Consider the following 16,958-nt stretch of genomic DNA (forward strand, 5'->3'; position numbering starts at 1 on the left):
GTAAGTAAACCAAAGGATTCTACATTTCTAGCATCAAATGTAGAATGATTCTTGATGGAAACACGCCTCAGCCAAACATGGGACTCAACACAGCAGGCACAATCAATTTCAACGCAAAACTTGTGAAAATCAAGGTAAGGTAACAATCCCTCTGGTCTTAATTACAGTGACTCAGTTTCCTGCAACTTCTGTGTCAGAAAGCTGCGCCCTGCACATGCTGCACAAAGAAGTGTAAACCACTCCCAGCAGCTACAAGCACCAGGAAGGATAATGGGTTTTTTTCCCCTGGAAGGTCATGGGGACAGAAAATATGCAAGTTTCATCTCACAGGTCATATGAGCAGAAAGTAAGATGGTGACTTGAAAATTGTCAGGAAAAACTTAAAACTCAGTTAGTTAAGCATCCATGTTGCTGAGGGAAAAAACTGTAATCTCCAGTGGAGAGAAACAGTTCACAAGCTCCAGTGTGAAACCAGGTGCTGGCATGCCTACAGCTGCTGGAATGACAGGACATTTTCACTCTGACTGGCGTACCCTTTACAAATCTCCGGAGAAAGAATGTAAGGTACATTTCAATACATTGGTCTCTTAAGGAAAGCTCCAATAAGACTGTAGTATTTAACTTCTCGCAGTTATATCTCCCATTTCATCACAACAGTACCATATTTTCACACACTCAAGCAGGGAATCTTCCCCACCATCCAAGCGCTATGCAACATTCCCATGATTGTCTCTAATGTCAAAGCTCTGTCGTGCTTGTGTGCTATATGGATAACTGGAAGAGAGTTATGTTTGCAGATATTCAAGACAGGTATATACCCTTGTACAAAAACAGGGTTCCTCACTGCAGAGAGCTGTGATGCTCAGTACACTGCACACTGTACACTGTATTTGTTCCCAGACTTTAATATACATACACATTTACACATCACTAGTAAAAATCTGTACACTTCACATTACAGTACATACGAGCCACCAGTTGCTAGCTAACACCAGAACACTGATGAAGCCCAAGACAACTGCCCTAAAACAGGCAGGGGGGGCTAGTCTTCCCCTCCGGGGAAGTTTCTTTGGGTTACACTTTCCAACAAGACACTGCTTTCCAGAGGGGCAAGTGAAGAAGGTGGACCAGGTCCCAGAAATGGACCTGCAGCTTTTCTTCCTCCTCCAACAGCTGTTAACAGCATCTTGCTTGCACTCCAGCTCTGGATGCCAGGTGCTGGGATTTTCTGCCTGCCTGCAGCATCATTTCTTCATCTTCATGTCTGCCTCGATGGCACAGCGACGCCCTCTGGTGCCTCCGTCCTAGTCACAAGGCAAAGAAAAGCAGAGAGTTATGCAACCCTGAACACAAAACACTTCCTCCAGCACTCGGGGAAGTAAGGAATTGTGCATCTGGTAACAATGTTTCACACCTTCCCAACAGAAGAAAGGGAAGCTATCCTAAGAAGGCCTGGCAAAGCCTGCCTGCAGACCTAACTAAAATTCACTCTGGACACAGCACAGGTGCTGGGATTTGCAGCATCTCTGTGCTCTGCTGGCAGCCAGGGCAGAGACAGGCAACAAGGCTCTCGCCCAGATGCTTTTGGAGCTTGTACAGTGCAGGCTTACTCCTAAGCAGCAGACTCTAGCTTGGCTCTTAAGATGGGAACAGGAAACTGCTGACTAACCTACCTTATCAGCTGCTGATCCCTATGGGAAGTGCTCCTCCAGTTGAGTGACCCTGGCACTAGCTCCCTAGTTTCTCCGCACAGCTCCTTTCCATGAGTAGAAGGCGAGCTGAGAGCTTCCTTTGATCCGCTGCCCTCTCCCTCTGGCTGACATGCTGACTCTCCCGGAGTACTCCTCTGTCTTTAGATATATGTGAGAGAAAAAAACAACTCTCCATCTTCCTCCCCTCTCTCCTCCTGCAACTCAGAGACTTGGGGTTTACCGGAGGGAATATTCTTCCAAACACTTCCAGATCACCATAGGTAGAGAACAAGGTATTTCTGCAGAGTATCTTATTTCCCTTCTGGACCATGAATGATAAAGGAGTACACAGCTGACTCCTCACCTTCCCAAGACCCTTTGTACTGTCTCGAACATGCGGAAGGGGCAGCTGTATAAGCATGAGAGATATAAGAACTATAGTACTGCACCACTTGGTCTGTCTTCCCACTTACATGGAAAGAAAGCAGGAGAGAAGTTGTGGAAAAAAGCAAAGGCAGATGACAAAACGAGAACACTTGGAACCAGAAGAGAAGACTGAAGCCCCTCCCACTCACCCACGCTGAGAATGAGGGACTGAGATATTTCTTCTCTAATGATCACAGTTGTACAGCCCCTAAGTTAAACACACACCGCTGCAATGCTAAGGATGCTGTGACAGTGCAGTGATCACCCAGACAAGGAGCAGAGCACACTGCCAGCAGTACTACAGTACCTGCTGGAGCCTTTCAATACTTACAAAGAGAGAGAGAAGGAAGGCAGGAGAGCCCATTGGGACACTGTCCTGTTAAAAGGCCAAACAGAAGGACTTATCAGATACCAGATATGGAAATGCACACACCACACAGAAGCACTGAGCCCACACACGAGCGCAGAGAAACACGTGCCCCATTCCCCTTCCCGCATGGCATCAGTTTTATGCAGCAGGAACATAAAAACGGACAAAAGAGGGATACTGCGAGAGTCAGAATGCTAGGAAAGGGATATTCCCTCCTCAGCCATTGCAAGGCCTGGCCTACCAAACAATCTCTGCACTGTGCAGTCACCACTAGAACTAAGCAGGCAGTCCTTGCTGTCACAATGTTGTATGCACCAGCTGAGAGCCCTTGAAATCACTTAATCAAGACTGGATGTGTCTTTACAGAAGGAAAAAAAAAATCTACACTGCTATTAGTTCAAATGAGCATGGAAGTCAGATTCTCTGGTGTGTTTTACACAGCAAACCAGACTGGAGCGATTCCCTGGTTCTAAAAATCTGAGTAGGAAGTGAAGAACATGGCAGAGGCTAGCCTTCCAATTCTCCACACCTTCATCTTCCTGCCATATCATGCCTTTTCCAATACTCTGTTCATTTCCCTACAGTTTTCGTCACTTGTTTTTAAAAACCGGAAACTGAAGTACTGGGATTACAGAAATAATTCATAAGACCTGCCTCTGGGATGATGTACAGCTCCAGAGCTAAAATCTAATCAATGGACACATGTAAAGAAAAAAATTGTTCACATGAAGATGCTGGAGCCATTGCAATCTCAAAAAACATTCTGCCTATCTTTGGTATGGGAACTTCATGCACTATCTTGGGTTTCTCCAAAAGACACCAAGTGCCCTTCCACAGGGTGCAGCATTCTCACCTTCTCCGAAGCATCCTGCTTGCGAGTGGAGTCTCGCCCACGCAGGCTCTTTGCACTGATCCCTGACTCCGATGTTTGCATGATCAGTTGTGTGGCCAGAAATTGCTGCAAGAAAACCACACTCTGTTAAGATTCTCAGGCAAAACAAGTTCAGTTAGTGCATGTCAGTTAACTATCACAAACCACAGGCTTGGAATGATTGGGTCAGAGGCAGTTTCAGTTCCTTGTCTTCTGCTCAGAATAAGTTCCCCCATTTACCTCAGAAGCCACAAGTCCTGAGGAACTATAAAACCCCAGTTCAAACTCTGTTAGCCCTGCCAGTTGGGACATTCTACTTCACAAGAAATTTTAAATGGCATATATTCACATGACACAGTTTCGTGTACACTTTAAACCAGCATAAACCAGCACAGCCACCAAAAGAAGCAATTGCGTCCCCTGTCATTCACCATTCTTGTTGCTTGTTTCTCTTCCTGAACCACACCCTGGTTCTTGCTGGCCTAAGCATTTCCCTGAAGGAAATTAGATTTGAAATTGGTCTGGGCTGAACCTAAAAAACATTTTGCCATGTTAGTTTTAAATTATCCACAATCTAGTTCACCATAAACACCTGAGCTAGCACAAGAGAGATACAGGGAAAGATGGGACTACTTCATTCAAAGACACTCTGAGTGAAACTGTGGTCTTGCATCTAGAAGTCTTTCCCATACTTATGGGCCAAGGTAGATGCTCTGTCCTGCACTGGCCTCAGCTCAGTACTTTACCTGGATCTGCTCCAGGACATCTCGCTGCATCTCCACAGCCATGTGGTACACATCATGGTCAGAGCTGTTGTACATAACTGCATTTTGAAACATCAGCATAATATCACGCTGGAACTCGGCTGTGGTTCGTATCAGCCCATTCTCAATATTCTTTTTGATGGTAGACAAATCCATTGGCCTATGAAAGAAATGCAGTCAAAATAGCAACAGAAATATTTAACTCTTTCCCCTCTCTTTTGCAAACAGCCCTGGGTCTGTGACATGTCTAGTTAGACCATCTATTTAATTTAGCCAAACAGGTTCTCCCCCACACAGGCTGTGCTCCTGAGTGCCAAGGCCTCGGGTCAGAAGACGCAAGCTGTCCACCAGTTACCATGAATGGTAACAACGGCGTGACAGATGCCTGAGGACAGGCATTTGCCTTCTCTAGGCATCACTGAGGAGACACTAAGGAGCTAGAGCTGCAGCCACTGAACTGTTTAGGAGAGATTTTGGGGGCTGGCAGGGGATTCTGGTAATTATTCCAGAAGAGTCCACTATCTGGGACAATAAAAAATGCTGATTGAAGAAGACAGGTCTTTGGAATTTCAAAGATTAAATCCTACCCTTGGATAGAAACTGGGAGAAGCAGATCAGTTACATACCACCTCACTGATAAAAAAAGTTCTGTGTAAGTCAGTGTACTTCATTCAAAGACAGGGCTGTGTAAAGACATGTATCTGTTACTGAAAATGACCTTTTTTCTTGAGGAAACCTGTTTCTGACTGAATCAGGCCAGAAAAAAATAATTTTCCAAGTCTTGCAGTCTGCATGGCAGCTAAAAACTACATCGTTCCTGCCTGAAATCCCTACACAAGTATGCAAATATACAGAGTACTAATGACAGAAGACTGCTCGAGACTCACCTCTGCACAATACTGTGGTAGCCTGGTGCTATATCGTCAGTTACAGGCTGTAGGAACACGTTGGCATACCTGCAGAGAGAAGGAGTCCACTAAGTGCCACTCCTTGCTAGTAAATATTTGTTTCATGCTCTCATGTTTATTTATCTGCTACCAGTAACAATATGATTCATCATCGCCTGGTACCAAGGCGGATGGGAGAGCAGAGACTTGTCTAGGATTAGCCACTTCTTTCTGCCAGTTCTCAAGACAAACTCACCTGTGATTAGCTGCTGCTCTCCAAACCAGCATGATGGCTTTCTTCCAGATCTTCTGGGCCTGTATTGCTTCCTGGTCCTCACTGCACACTGAGCTGGGAAGAAAAGAAAAGGACTTCCTTCAGGGGTCTGCATACTGCCTTGGAGCGGAAACCTTATTTCACCTTTGACAAGCCTACGCTAATCCATGCCAAAGACAGAAAGAAAAAAATGGGACCTGGTACTATGGCGCTGTCTGCACACTTGCACTTCTAAGCAAGGAGAACCAGACAAATCATCAACAAATTCCCCCTTCAAACCCACTCAGTCAGCGAAACAGAATTGAGAATCCTGCGCTCTCTCCACAAAATAGCCTGGGATTTGCACCTGCATGCCTGAGAGCTTCACTGATACTCACAACTGCGAGGAGGCTGGACTGCTGGGGATGGAGTCGGCTAGCGTGTGAGACTGTAAAGGTGCATTATGGACACTGAAGCCATCATCGCTCTCACTCACAGGGGGTTCGTTATCCATCTCTGATAGATATCCCTCACCCTGATCTTCTTCTTTGGGTTCCTCCAAACTGGCAGCCTCACTGGCACCATCCTCATCATCTTCTTCACCCTGCCCATCCTGAAACACAGAGTTCATGAGTCTGCACAGCCAGCTACAGCAGCAACTCAGAGCCTCCAAAGCAACTATGGTTCAGCAAGCAAAGTGATTTTCTTGCTGTGGCTGCTGACAACTGTACAGGCACTTTCACAAAATCCTATCCTGCCCTGCCTCCCCCCACAGAAAAACAAACAAACATACACACAGCTTTATAGTGCCTGAAGCAATCTCCCTTTAGCTCCAGCTGCAGACTGCCCAGTTCTCTTCTCAGCGCAGAATGCTGAAAGCAAGCTTTGCTTTCCAGCAGATGGGAGCCAGGAAGCAGCAGCAGTGAGATGTTACTATTGAACCCAAGATGACTACAACCAATCCAGAATTACCTTCATCTGACTCCTAAACAGGGCTTGAGCCTCCTCCTTCATTGACTCTGTGAAAGAAAGAAAAGCAGAAAGGTTGATTCTCCAAAGCAGTCTCTCCTACAAAAGCTCCTGCACCAATGCCTACTGTCCTGCAGTAATTACCACTGTTCCTACACATATCTTTTCTCCCTCCTCCCCAAAAAACCTGAACCAGATCACTGACATCTATCCAGCTAATAATGTTGCATGTAAAAGATTTCCTAGCTGAATTAAGTTACCTGACAGCTCAAATTTGTGCTGAACATCAGCCTGTGAGGAGTCTTCACTCACATTTGGGACTTGTGGAGGGGATGAATCATCATCAGGTGGGGTCTGGAGGGAAGAGAAATGCACAAATCTAGATGTTTGTGTCAGCTTACTTCAGTGAAGGTGTGGGCACATCTCACTCACCCTAACCTAACTCAAGGCAATGAAGTTCACTGAGCACCTTCCCAACAGCAATTCTGCACATGGGCGGGGGGAGATACATAAAGGTACTGCCTAAAGCAGAGAGCTTCTCTGCGGATCGAACAGATCAGCAGCATGACTCCCAAGAAAACAGTCAGTCACATTCATCGAAGGGTCACCTTCAACCCAGCAGTCATCCTTCCTCTAAACTTCTCTCCTACCTGCCACAACTGCTCCTTTCTTTCCCCACACCAGTTCCAGACAGCCTCTCGGCTCACATACCTCTGTCTTCACTGTATTGTGCACTGCGTCTTCTCCCTTGGCCGATTCTATCTCAATTTCAGAAGTCTCTCCTGCTGCTACAGCTGCTCTTTGATCCTCTTCTATCTCTTGACTTCTAAGCTCTGGTGTTTCTGTCACTCTTGCAGTTGCTGGTATGGTTTCCTCAGGGCCCAGCTGATTCTGCTCCTGCTCTGTGGGTTCTGTCTTTATTTCTGATCCCAGCTCGCCAATGCCCATTAGGTCTCGAATTCCCTTTGCCTCTGGCTCCTCACACTCCAGTCTCTCCTGCTTCACAGTCACAGACACTTGGGGTATCTGGGCCTGTTTCTCGTGCTCCTGATGAATTGAGTGTTCCCACGGGCCAGGCAGGGTCTGAGGGTCATCAGTATCTTCGCAGAAAGAAGACAGAGCAGCTTCAACAACTGCTGCATCCAGGACTTCAGGGTGGTCGTCTACCTTTATTGTCAAAACAAACACACAGCAGTGCAGGCCAAAGTCAGAAAGAGGGATTGAAAAAAAGTTCATGTCATTTGCTAATGATACAATTCTGGAAAACCTGGTGTACTGGGTTTACAAAGTTGCCTTTTGCAACCAGACTCGTATCACTCCCTGTGGAGCCTCCCATGGAGCTTCAGTTTCAGAAATACAGCACTCCTTGAAAGTATGCTGCAAGCAGCACTCATTTGTCTGCCAGAGATGTGACCCAAACCCTACCCAACATGAGGAAGAAAGAGATTTCTTTCTGCACTCTGAAGTGGAGCACCAGGCTAAACGTAGCCGACTAGCAGCAGTGGTTCATAGGGTCATTTCCTATTGATCTGGACGACGATGGTGAGAATGTGCATTTTGGAATAGTTATTTCTTGCTTGTTTAAACTAACTAAATCGGTGAACAGTAATCACTTGAGATTAACCTAACTGGATGTGGAGCAAAAGGCACCAGCACTCTGCTTTGCCCATTTACCTTGTCCTCAATGATGGCTATAATATTTCCAACAGTGTCGAAATCCAGCTCTTCCCCCGTATAGGACACTGCAATATCCATTTTCTCAGCCAAATCCAGGTCTTCTTTCCCATCCATGCAGTGATCTTTGGAAGACCCTGCAGTGCTGCCAGCCCCAGAACCCAGGCACTCTTTCTTGATGGAATCAATGATCATGGATATTTCACTGCTGTCCATGGACACTGTCACGGTATGGGAATCAGACACTGCCTCCATGGAAACACAGGCTTCTGGCTGGCTCACTGCACAAGGATGAGAGGGACAATCAGAGACCAATCTGGAGAAGTCAAGCCCACGTAAACAAATGCTGCAGCAGATAAGACCAAGTGCCAACCGCAAGTATCCCAGGTCCACCCACAACAGCATGGCTTAGAAAAATAAAATACAAATATGGGTTTGCCTTCCCACAGTAGAGATAAAGTGAGATTCCAGCCCTTGAACCGCAATCCAGCAACATACCATTAGCACCCCCACCCCCACCCACCAAATCCTGTTTAAAACCATCTGTTTACTCCAGAACCCAGCCGTAACCATCCTTCCAGCAAGGATGGCAAGTCTGAGGTGATAAAAAGGCCAGCTGAGAGCTCGCTGGGTTCTGATCCCAAGGGAATTTCTGTTTTCCAGCAGTGCATGACCTACGAGTGCGTAGTTCAGGAACGCACCTGTGGCTATGCTTTCTGGAGCTGCAGCTGGTGGCACAACGGATGGTGCTGACAGCGTGGGCATCATGACAATGGTTGCCTGGGGCACAGGCTCTACGGGGGGTGGCAGGAGCTTAGCTGGAGGTTCGCTGGCAACAGCGGAGAAGGAAGCAAGAGGTGAGGTGAACTGTGCAGGACCAGCTTCTAAAAGCCGGGAAAGCGTAGGAGCACCTAACAGAGAGTAGAAGGGAAAAGCACATGAGCAAGAAGCAGCCACCACTGAAGTCCACAAAGTCACCACTGGGCTCTTCACTGTCTGGTGGCTTCTTCCAGGAAAAGACACTGAGAGGTACCTATAAACGGTCCCAAAAGCTATACGGAGAACCTGCACCAAAAATGCATGACTCTTGTGTGTGCAGTCTGAGACAGAATCATGCAGACTATGGGACACTGTGTTCAATGTAAGGGCTGGACAGGCTAAGCCACACATGCAGAGAGATGCCCTTCCAAAGGCTCATCCCAATACAATTATGGGAAATCTGAAAAAGTGCTGAGAGCCACACAAGGTAAGCCAAGACAAACAGTCATCACAGGAGCTGGAAGGGAGCAGAGGGGATCTCTTTGCAGGTCTTTCCTGGAGAATTCCTCTTATATCAAAGGTCGCCACTCATCTTAGCTGTAATTTCCAGTCTGAATTTACTGAAATGTCTGGACCAAACTAACAGGCCTTAGAGAACAGATGTGGATAAGGAATGTGAGATTATTCATAGGGAATTATATACAAATGAATGGCATAAATCCTCAGTTGCAGACGATGTGACTAAACCACTGGTTAGCATGAGCTGAGAAGAAACTTCATCTTATGCAGGTTGTTCTGACCAGGCCCAATGCAAAGACTCTTGCACTGTCCCTCTCACCCCCCTCTGTGGAACTTACTCTGGAGCTCACAGTCCACTGTGCTCTAATCCTCAACAGACCTCTAAGCTAAAGCAGAGGTAAGACACCTGAGTTCTCTAGGTTCACAGGGAGCTGCAGTTTGACACATCAGGAATCAGATACTAGACCAATTTTTCCCCAACTACCTGTCAACTAACCCTTTCTTTCTACACTGAAATGCCTAGTATTAGCCCATGTCAAAACCAGAAAACTAGACTGCATGGATCAGGATCGAATCAAGTCTAATTGTTTCAGTCATTTTAGATCAAGGCATTCTTTTCTTCTGTAAGAATTAGAGTATTCTTAAAAAAACAGTAGGGGTGAGAGAGACGGGAGTACAAAAATAGGAATACAACTCATAAAGAAGCCCCCAAACCAGCCAGGCTAGATGTCCTTCATCTCTCTCCAAAAAGAAGTCCTAGAACAGTCTGAAGGTACATCTGAAGGGAGAACTGTACAGGGATAGTCCCAAGTTACCTGAAGCAGCAGGAGATGCAGGGACAGCACCAGGTGCCGACTGCATTTCCCCACTGTGCAGCACTGGAAGGACGCTTCCTACCTCCAGCAGGACTCCTGAGCTGTTCATGTGACCAGAAGCCACTGCCATTTCATTTTCACCAACCTGCCAAAGGACAGAGGACAGAACTGAAGTTCCTGGAGATACCGTCACATCAGCGATTCTCTGCCAGATATGCAACTCCATGAATATGTCCATCATTTGCTGTCTCAACAAATGCGCTTTTTGTCCAGTCTAGTCCCTGCCTGAGGCCCCTTATGCAAGTGCACAACATGACAGTCTGAAACTAGTTGTTGTTCTTCAGCTGCAATACAGCTGCAGCGCCATCTTCCTTTGAAGTTAGGCCAAATACATAATTTGCTCTACAGTTCCTCTGTTCAAGGACCTCACAATCCTTTGCAGATACCAGTCTCTCTGCCCCCTGAGATGGCATGGAATTATGCCCTATTTTGAATTGAGGGAAACTGAGTCACCAAGATGGAAAGTAACTCTATCAAGGTCACATAGTAAACCTATGACAGACCTTGAAGCAGATGTAAAACAGTCCTGTCAATACAAAGAAAACCCATGGAACCCATGGAACATTTACCCAAGCTAACAAATAGGAAAGACCCCAAATCTGACTGTTAAAAAAAGAAAGTCAACAGCAATACACCTATTCCATCACACAAGCACTAACACAGATAATCTGTGCCATGGGCAGGCTGATGGCTGCTATTTTCAGACTGGGCTTTGAACAGTGTCAACAATGGTCACCCTCCTAAGACTTCCAGAGTCACTAACACCAGAAGGGTCAAAGTGGCTTGTCATCACAGTGATTTTAATAACTGTCTACAACTACGAGAAGACTGAAGCACTTCAATATTGGTCATAAATCCCATTAAAGGACTCCCTACTCCTATGCTAAGACCCATTACAAATATTGAAATGCAACTTCCTACCAAGATGTAAAGAAGAATTGTGAGCCCAAAGTAGAAATCACCAAGAACACCTCCATGGAGACTGATTGGGATGATGCTGACTAACACGCCCCCTCCCCCGGGGAGAACAATTTCCTCTAGCAAAGCCTGCAAGTCCAACTTCTTACGACTGCGGGGAGATAGCCAGTCCTATGTGCTGAATAATCCCTGCAGTACTGCTAGGAAAGGGTCCCACCTCTGTGGCTCACAGGGGTAATTATATCTCTCAGACATCACCTCTGTTGGGACTCTCACAGAAACTGTATGTTTTTAAAAAGCCTTTGCAGCTCCCCCTTTTTCAGTGGGAGAGTCTGGAGCAAATTGTTTGTGTGCTTGCATATATGAGCAGAGAGCTCCATACCAGCCTGGGGCTTGTGGGCAGGAGACTGCCCTTCTTCAGCAGCTCTGAGAGCAGAGGGGAAGGAGGCGGAGTTGCTTTTTGTCCTAGCATCTTTTTCTGGGGTGAATCATCAGTGACTGGGGTCATGGGGGCATCCAGGGGAGCAGAGCCTGGAGGGGTGTCAGGGATTCCAATGAAGGAGGCAACTGGGGTGCTGGGCAATGTCCCTGGAGTGACCTGAGAAAGAGAAAAACCACACTGTTCAAAGCCACACTCCACCACACGGACTAGCCCCACTTGCTCCTTCCCCCAAGAGCATTGATCCAGCACACCACAGACACCTACTCCATTCACTCGCTACACCTACTCCAGGCATATGCTTGCACCCTTTCCCTGCCCTGTAGTGCCATTTCCCAGGCACACACGGAAGACTGCCTGGCCAACCCACTGGTGCCCCTACATAGCCTTTGATCCAGGCACCTGATCATCACAGACATGGAAGAGGACACGTATCTCGAGCAGCTCTGCACAGCAACCACACTACAGCACTACCACAGCGAAAAGTCTGCAAAACAAGGCAAGGGCTTCTCCCCAGGCTCCTGTTCCATGACGGATGCAGAGCCCCACGACCCAAGCTGGTTTTTGCCTCTTACCATGGGAAGCATCCTTACCCCTGGACTGGCCTCGTCCACAGCAGGCTGAGACAGATCTCCCAGAGCATAGTCTCCTCCTGGGGAGGTTGAGCCTGCAGGGGAGCGAACCATCACACCCGTTAACCGTCGTGGTGGATTCTTAATGGCCTGACGAGCTGGAAGAGAACAGAAAAAAAAGTGAGATTCCACGACTCCATCTTGGACAGTCCCTGAGAGTTACCACTGATTTTATCCTAAAGAACCCTAAGAAATCAATTTATATTGTAGGAATTTCTTGCACCACACTAGGCTCAGTTCACAAATAATACTAGCATTGGGTAATGCACTTTAATTTCACGTTTCCGTAGCAGTTGGGTATTCACCACTTCCCACCACCGGTAGGTTAGTTCACTGAATTGCCCCAAGAATTATAAATGAATTAAACATTCAGAACAAATCTCTCTTCCTTTTATCTTCAGACAATAGTAGAACTATAGGGAAAACTCAACGGGTGAAAAGCCTGACATTCTAACAGACAGCTACTTGCTAATTCTGCTTCCTCTTAGATATACCTTTTCTACAGAATTTGTTCTTAGAAGTCGCTGCATTTTTCCCAGTTACAAATACAGTGCTATAAAGAGAATATAATCTTTCTTTCCAACTCCTAGGGTCAAGGAATTCCTCTTGCACAGGTCTTCACAGGACTTAAGTATTTCCCAAATGTTCTTATGAACATATGCATCTCTCTGAGCAGGAGTAAGGAAGCTCATTTCCAGCTTACCCTGATAAGCAGCATCTGTAGCCTTCCTCTTGACTTCTGCCTCCTCCTCCTCCATTTTTTTCTTTCTGTATACAGAACCAAAACCTACTGTCACACAGTGTCCCACTTCCCCTTAGTTCCTCCTGCAGCTTACTGACCCCCACCCCATTATCTCCAGACAACAATGACCTGCCTCTGCGGACTCAGGCTCAAATCCTCTGGGGAGGGAAGCAGAGTCAGAGGCCAGTCAGAGAATGACACACTTGGCAGGAAATTTCACTTCCAGACGATTATCAAAATGGAGGAGGCAAGCATGATGTTGCAAGCCATCACCGAGCTCTTCACTGAGAAACTCCAAAAGATGTTCCACACAAGCTGGTGCCCCCCAATCTAAACTAAGTCTACCCTCAGAGGCCAAAGCATCTGCCCAGCTGCCCTGTTTGTCTTAACCCAATGTATGTGGAGTAAGAGGTGTCTGACAAACACATAGCGTCGGGCAACTACAATCTCAGAAGAAAGCATAACATGGAAATAATTAAACAACCCACATCATAATCTCATTGCACAGCTCCTCCAGTCTGTTATCCATGTGTCCGGCCTGGATCAGCTCTGCATCCTTCTTGAGTTGCCTGTAATCAGAAAATCTTCTTACTTACTTATCACTGAACAATACGCCCTAATCAGCATTTGCACCCCAAGCACCATCCCACTTAGGCCACTTTTTCAAGACAGGACTCTCAGGTGCACCACAGCTTAGTGCCTCTGCCACATACCTGTATTTCTCCTGTGTTTCTTTAATAATTTTCTTCAACTCCTCAACTCGTTCTGCAGTCAGTTTCCGCACAATAACATCTTCCACAGTTTCCACAACTTCTCCCTTCTCACCACGTTTTCTCCTATAGAATAAGAGAAAAACAAAACAGCTCAGACATGAAACACAGAAAACCCCAGTTCTCCTTTCATAAATGGCTGCTGTCCGTCATTCCTGATGCAAACATGCACACACACAAAAAAAAAAACCAAAACCAAAAAAACCCACAACAACCTCCTCTTCCAATTTCTCTTAAATAACATCGGACAGCACACTGTTCAAACAATCTCTTCCGAAAAGTTTATCCAATTCTGAAATGTGTCCAGTGTTAAAGACTTCAGGAATAGATCAAAGATGCAAGCCCACTGCAAATTCTGAACCTGAAAAAAATCAATCATTCAGCTTCAGAGAAGGTTCTTACTATCCACAAAGAAACACCTATTTTTTCCCCTCAATAACTCTACTAAGTCTTTTGTCTTTGCAACTCTAGTGCTGAAGATCATTCAGCACTATCACAAAAAATACTACCTTTAAACACCCTGTCTGTAATTTGATTTGATGTGAAGTCTCAAAACAAAATGCCTGGATTTAGGAGTGAAAAGTATCTGAGACCACAAAGCTGTAGTGATAGCATTGGTAAGAAAACTGTAAGAAACCACTACAAAATAGAGACAAATGCAAAACATTTCCCCTTCTCACTCTTGCCATCTTTTCTACCCCTATTCTGAATGATAATTTTATGTCTAAAGCTTCTGATCGATAAGACCAATACGTAGTGTTTTATTCCAGCCAAATACATGTTTCTTTTTGCTGCATTAAGTCCCCAAATGCACGCTGCAACTCTTACAAATGGAGCTGTGGCAAAGAGGTCCCAATTACCCTGTCATGTATTGTAACGACACTAGGGGCATATGGAAGACACTAACAAGTACCCAGTGACCAGTTTTAGAACCATGTAATACTGAAATACTTCGGTCTTATGAAAAAAGGAGACAAGATAAGAAGATATAGGAAGCGTGTTCTAAGAAATACCTTGGCCTTGCCAGTCTCCCCTATCTGCCATACCCTGATCCCACTGTCCACCCACGCCAGCTATCACAACTGAATTTCCTTCTTCCTGTACGGTCCTTTTGGGAAGAGCACTATCAAGTCCTTTGCTGTAAAAAACAACAAGTCCACCCAAAATTGCTGCAGACTGCATTTGTTTCAGACTTTGTACTCACTTAGGGGTCTCCGTAGTCTCCAAGAGCTCTGAATACTGAGATGCACAGTGCTAAGAAGAAACAAAGGAAGCCAGAATCAGCAAAGGCCTATCAACAAAACCTACAGGGCACTTACACCTACTTCAGAGGTCTAACACTTTATGAACCTATCTGACAGTCTTCTCCAGAGTTTCCCCCATGGCTATAATTTAGTGTAGTGCAAAGTGAGGAAGGATATTCACTCTTTTTAGCACTGCCCAGGCTGATCTTCAAAACAAAGCTAAAGAACAGATGCTCCCAACTAACAATTTAGAAATCAAAGCAAGCAAGCATGATTAGGGAAAATGTAGCCATAATGTTTCTGTCTGTGAACATAAACCAAAAATATTTCAATGGAGAAAACAAAATAACATTATATCAAGGTCAGTTTCACAGGTTAACAGAAACAGTAAGCAACATAAAAACCTCAGCTTCTCTTCCCTTGGTTCTCTTAATCTCTCTGTCCCTTATACAACAAAAATCCCAGGCGCTTGCCCAAACAGCAGGACACACCAAAATACAGGGGCATCCACAAATTCCTGGGGCAAGAAATTCCACAGCTTAATTACATGCCTGGTGAAGAACAATCTCTGTAGGTTTGCTTTGAACCTGCCTCCTGTTCTAAATCTTGGACGGACAAAGCATTAACAATTAATGCTTATTCGTCCTCAACTTCACACCACTTCTGATTATACAGACATCTGTCGTATCTCCTGTTACTCATCTCTTTTTTATGCTGAAGGGTTCTACCTCACTTAGCCATCCCTTACAAGGAAGCTGTTTCATGTCTTCGATCGTCCTTGTCTTTCCTTAACTTTATCCAACTGTACTGTAAGCTCAAATTTAATTTCAGAAACAGAAAAAAGTATTCAGTCTGATTTATACAAAACTGATTTTTTTAATTAATTTTGCTATCTTTTTTAAAAACAAGAAACACATTCTCTTAGGTAGCTGTCTTACATATCCCATGCAGAACCCATTTCTTCCAAGATTCCAATACCAGTACCTTACCTTCTGGGAAAACCAGTCAGGTGGGCGTCCTGGCTCTGCAAAAGGTTTGATAGCTCTGCTGACTGAGACCCTACAGGAGAGAAATGGTGAGTCACCATCAACTTACTTTTGTCCCCAACCAACATGCAGAGAAAAGACACTGACCTGTCCTGACGTTCATCACTGAACAGCCCCCATAAACACAATGAACTTGCCAATGAGTTGTTATGTTTGGGCATTACTTAAGTACAGCCCTTGGACTCAAAAATATTTGCCTACTCCCAAACAGACAACAGCTTCCCTCCCTTACTTTGAAAAGCAAGTTTCTAGCTTCTGATGACACCATTACATTTCCACAAAAACTTTACTTTGGTGAGGGGAAAAAGGCAGCAAAACAGAGCTAGAAGTGCAGAAGGAGTCTGGTATCAAATATCCTCCTTGACCAAAACTCACCTCTTCCAATTTATGTTGGAATAACGTTACTCTTTCTTGTGATTAACACACTTCTGCTTTCACACAGTAGTTACGAAAGAAGCAAAAAGATTTTCGAGGTACACATCTAATACTTCCATCTTTAATAGCCCAACTTTGTTTGGAACCAAAAGTACAGAGAAGTCAGGAGTGTTTATGACTAGCTGTTGCACAACGAACCGGCACGGTGAAAACCGCGCCCCGGGACAGCGCACAGCCCGCGCTCTGCCCCGGGAGCCCGGTGCCTCTGCGCAGCCAAAGGCAGAGCGCTGGACACAAGCCTCGCCGCGCCCCGCTGCCTTACCAGTTCTGGTCCCCGCTCCTCATGACGGACGAGGCCAGGCAGAGCTTCTCGCGGATGGACCAGGGCTCCGTGGGGCCGGCGCTCAGCAGCTTGTGCTCTGCCGGGAGAGGGGAAGGAGTGCACGGACCCGGCAGCCCCGGGGACCCCACGCCTGGAGCCCCGCCCCCGACCGCTGGCCCCGCCCCCCGCGGCGGTGACCCCGCCCCCCGCGGCCGCACCAGCCGTAGCCCCGCCCCCTCCCTTCGGAACGGCTCAGCTCTCGTCGGGCCGTTCCCTCGGCCCCTTCCCGCCCCAGCCCCGCTGCCGAGGGCCGCCGCCGCTCCCTCTCCGCCGCCCACCCGCTCCCCGCCGCCTCTCCCGACAGGCCCCGCACTCACTGCCCGTCCCCGCCGCCATCTTCCCCGCCCAGCCC

General features: G+C 46.4%; 1 protein-coding gene across 2 annotated transcripts; it reads right to left on the reverse strand.

Moving 5' to 3' along the window:
• Positions 1 to 907: 907 nt before the first annotated feature.
• BRD8 (bromodomain containing 8) lies at positions 908 to 16,947 on the reverse strand. Of its 2 annotated transcripts, XM_059825293.1 has the most exons (21): positions 16,924 to 16,947; positions 16,547 to 16,643; positions 15,793 to 15,862; positions 14,764 to 14,813; positions 13,503 to 13,625; positions 13,278 to 13,358; positions 12,751 to 12,815; positions 12,009 to 12,145; positions 11,359 to 11,574; positions 9,999 to 10,143; positions 8,607 to 8,816; positions 7,906 to 8,186; positions 6,943 to 7,398; positions 6,492 to 6,585; positions 6,235 to 6,281; positions 5,661 to 5,875; positions 5,266 to 5,358; positions 5,010 to 5,078; positions 4,105 to 4,282; positions 3,341 to 3,445; positions 908 to 1,304 (listed from the first exon to the last, which is right to left on the reverse strand). In XM_059825293.1, the coding sequence occupies exons 1-21, from the start codon at positions 16,940 to 16,942 to the stop codon at positions 1,245 to 1,247; spliced, it is 2,811 nt and encodes a 936-aa protein (XP_059681276.1). In that variant the 5' UTR covers positions 16,943 to 16,947; the 3' UTR covers positions 908 to 1,244. The 2 variants fall into 2 exon arrangements, with proteins under 2 accessions (XP_059681276.1, XP_059681277.1); XM_059825294.1 differs by lacking the exons at positions 12,751 to 12,815; positions 13,278 to 13,358; positions 13,503 to 13,625; ... (2 more) ...; positions 16,547 to 16,643; positions 16,924 to 16,947 and adding an exon at positions 2,449 to 2,493 and having other exon boundaries at positions 12,009 to 12,139.
• Between the last annotated feature and the right edge of the window lie 11 nt (positions 16,948 to 16,958).

Source organism: Gavia stellata, chromosome 16 (genome assembly GCF_030936135.1).
Source record: "Gavia stellata isolate bGavSte3 chromosome 16, bGavSte3.hap2, whole genome shotgun sequence".
Taxonomy (NCBI): domain Eukaryota; kingdom Metazoa; phylum Chordata; class Aves; order Gaviiformes; family Gaviidae; genus Gavia; species Gavia stellata.

Coding starts and splice junctions, on each gene's coding strand:
- BRD8 (XM_059825293.1), bottom strand. Junction 8,187..8,606: donor TCCAGAAAGCATAGCCACAG/GTGCGTTCCTGA, acceptor ATCCTTGTGCAG/TGAGCCAGCCAGAAGCCTGT. Junction 6,586..6,942: donor ACAATACAGTGAAGACAGAG/GTATGTGAGCCG, acceptor TCTTCCCTCCAG/ACCCCACCTGATGATGATTC.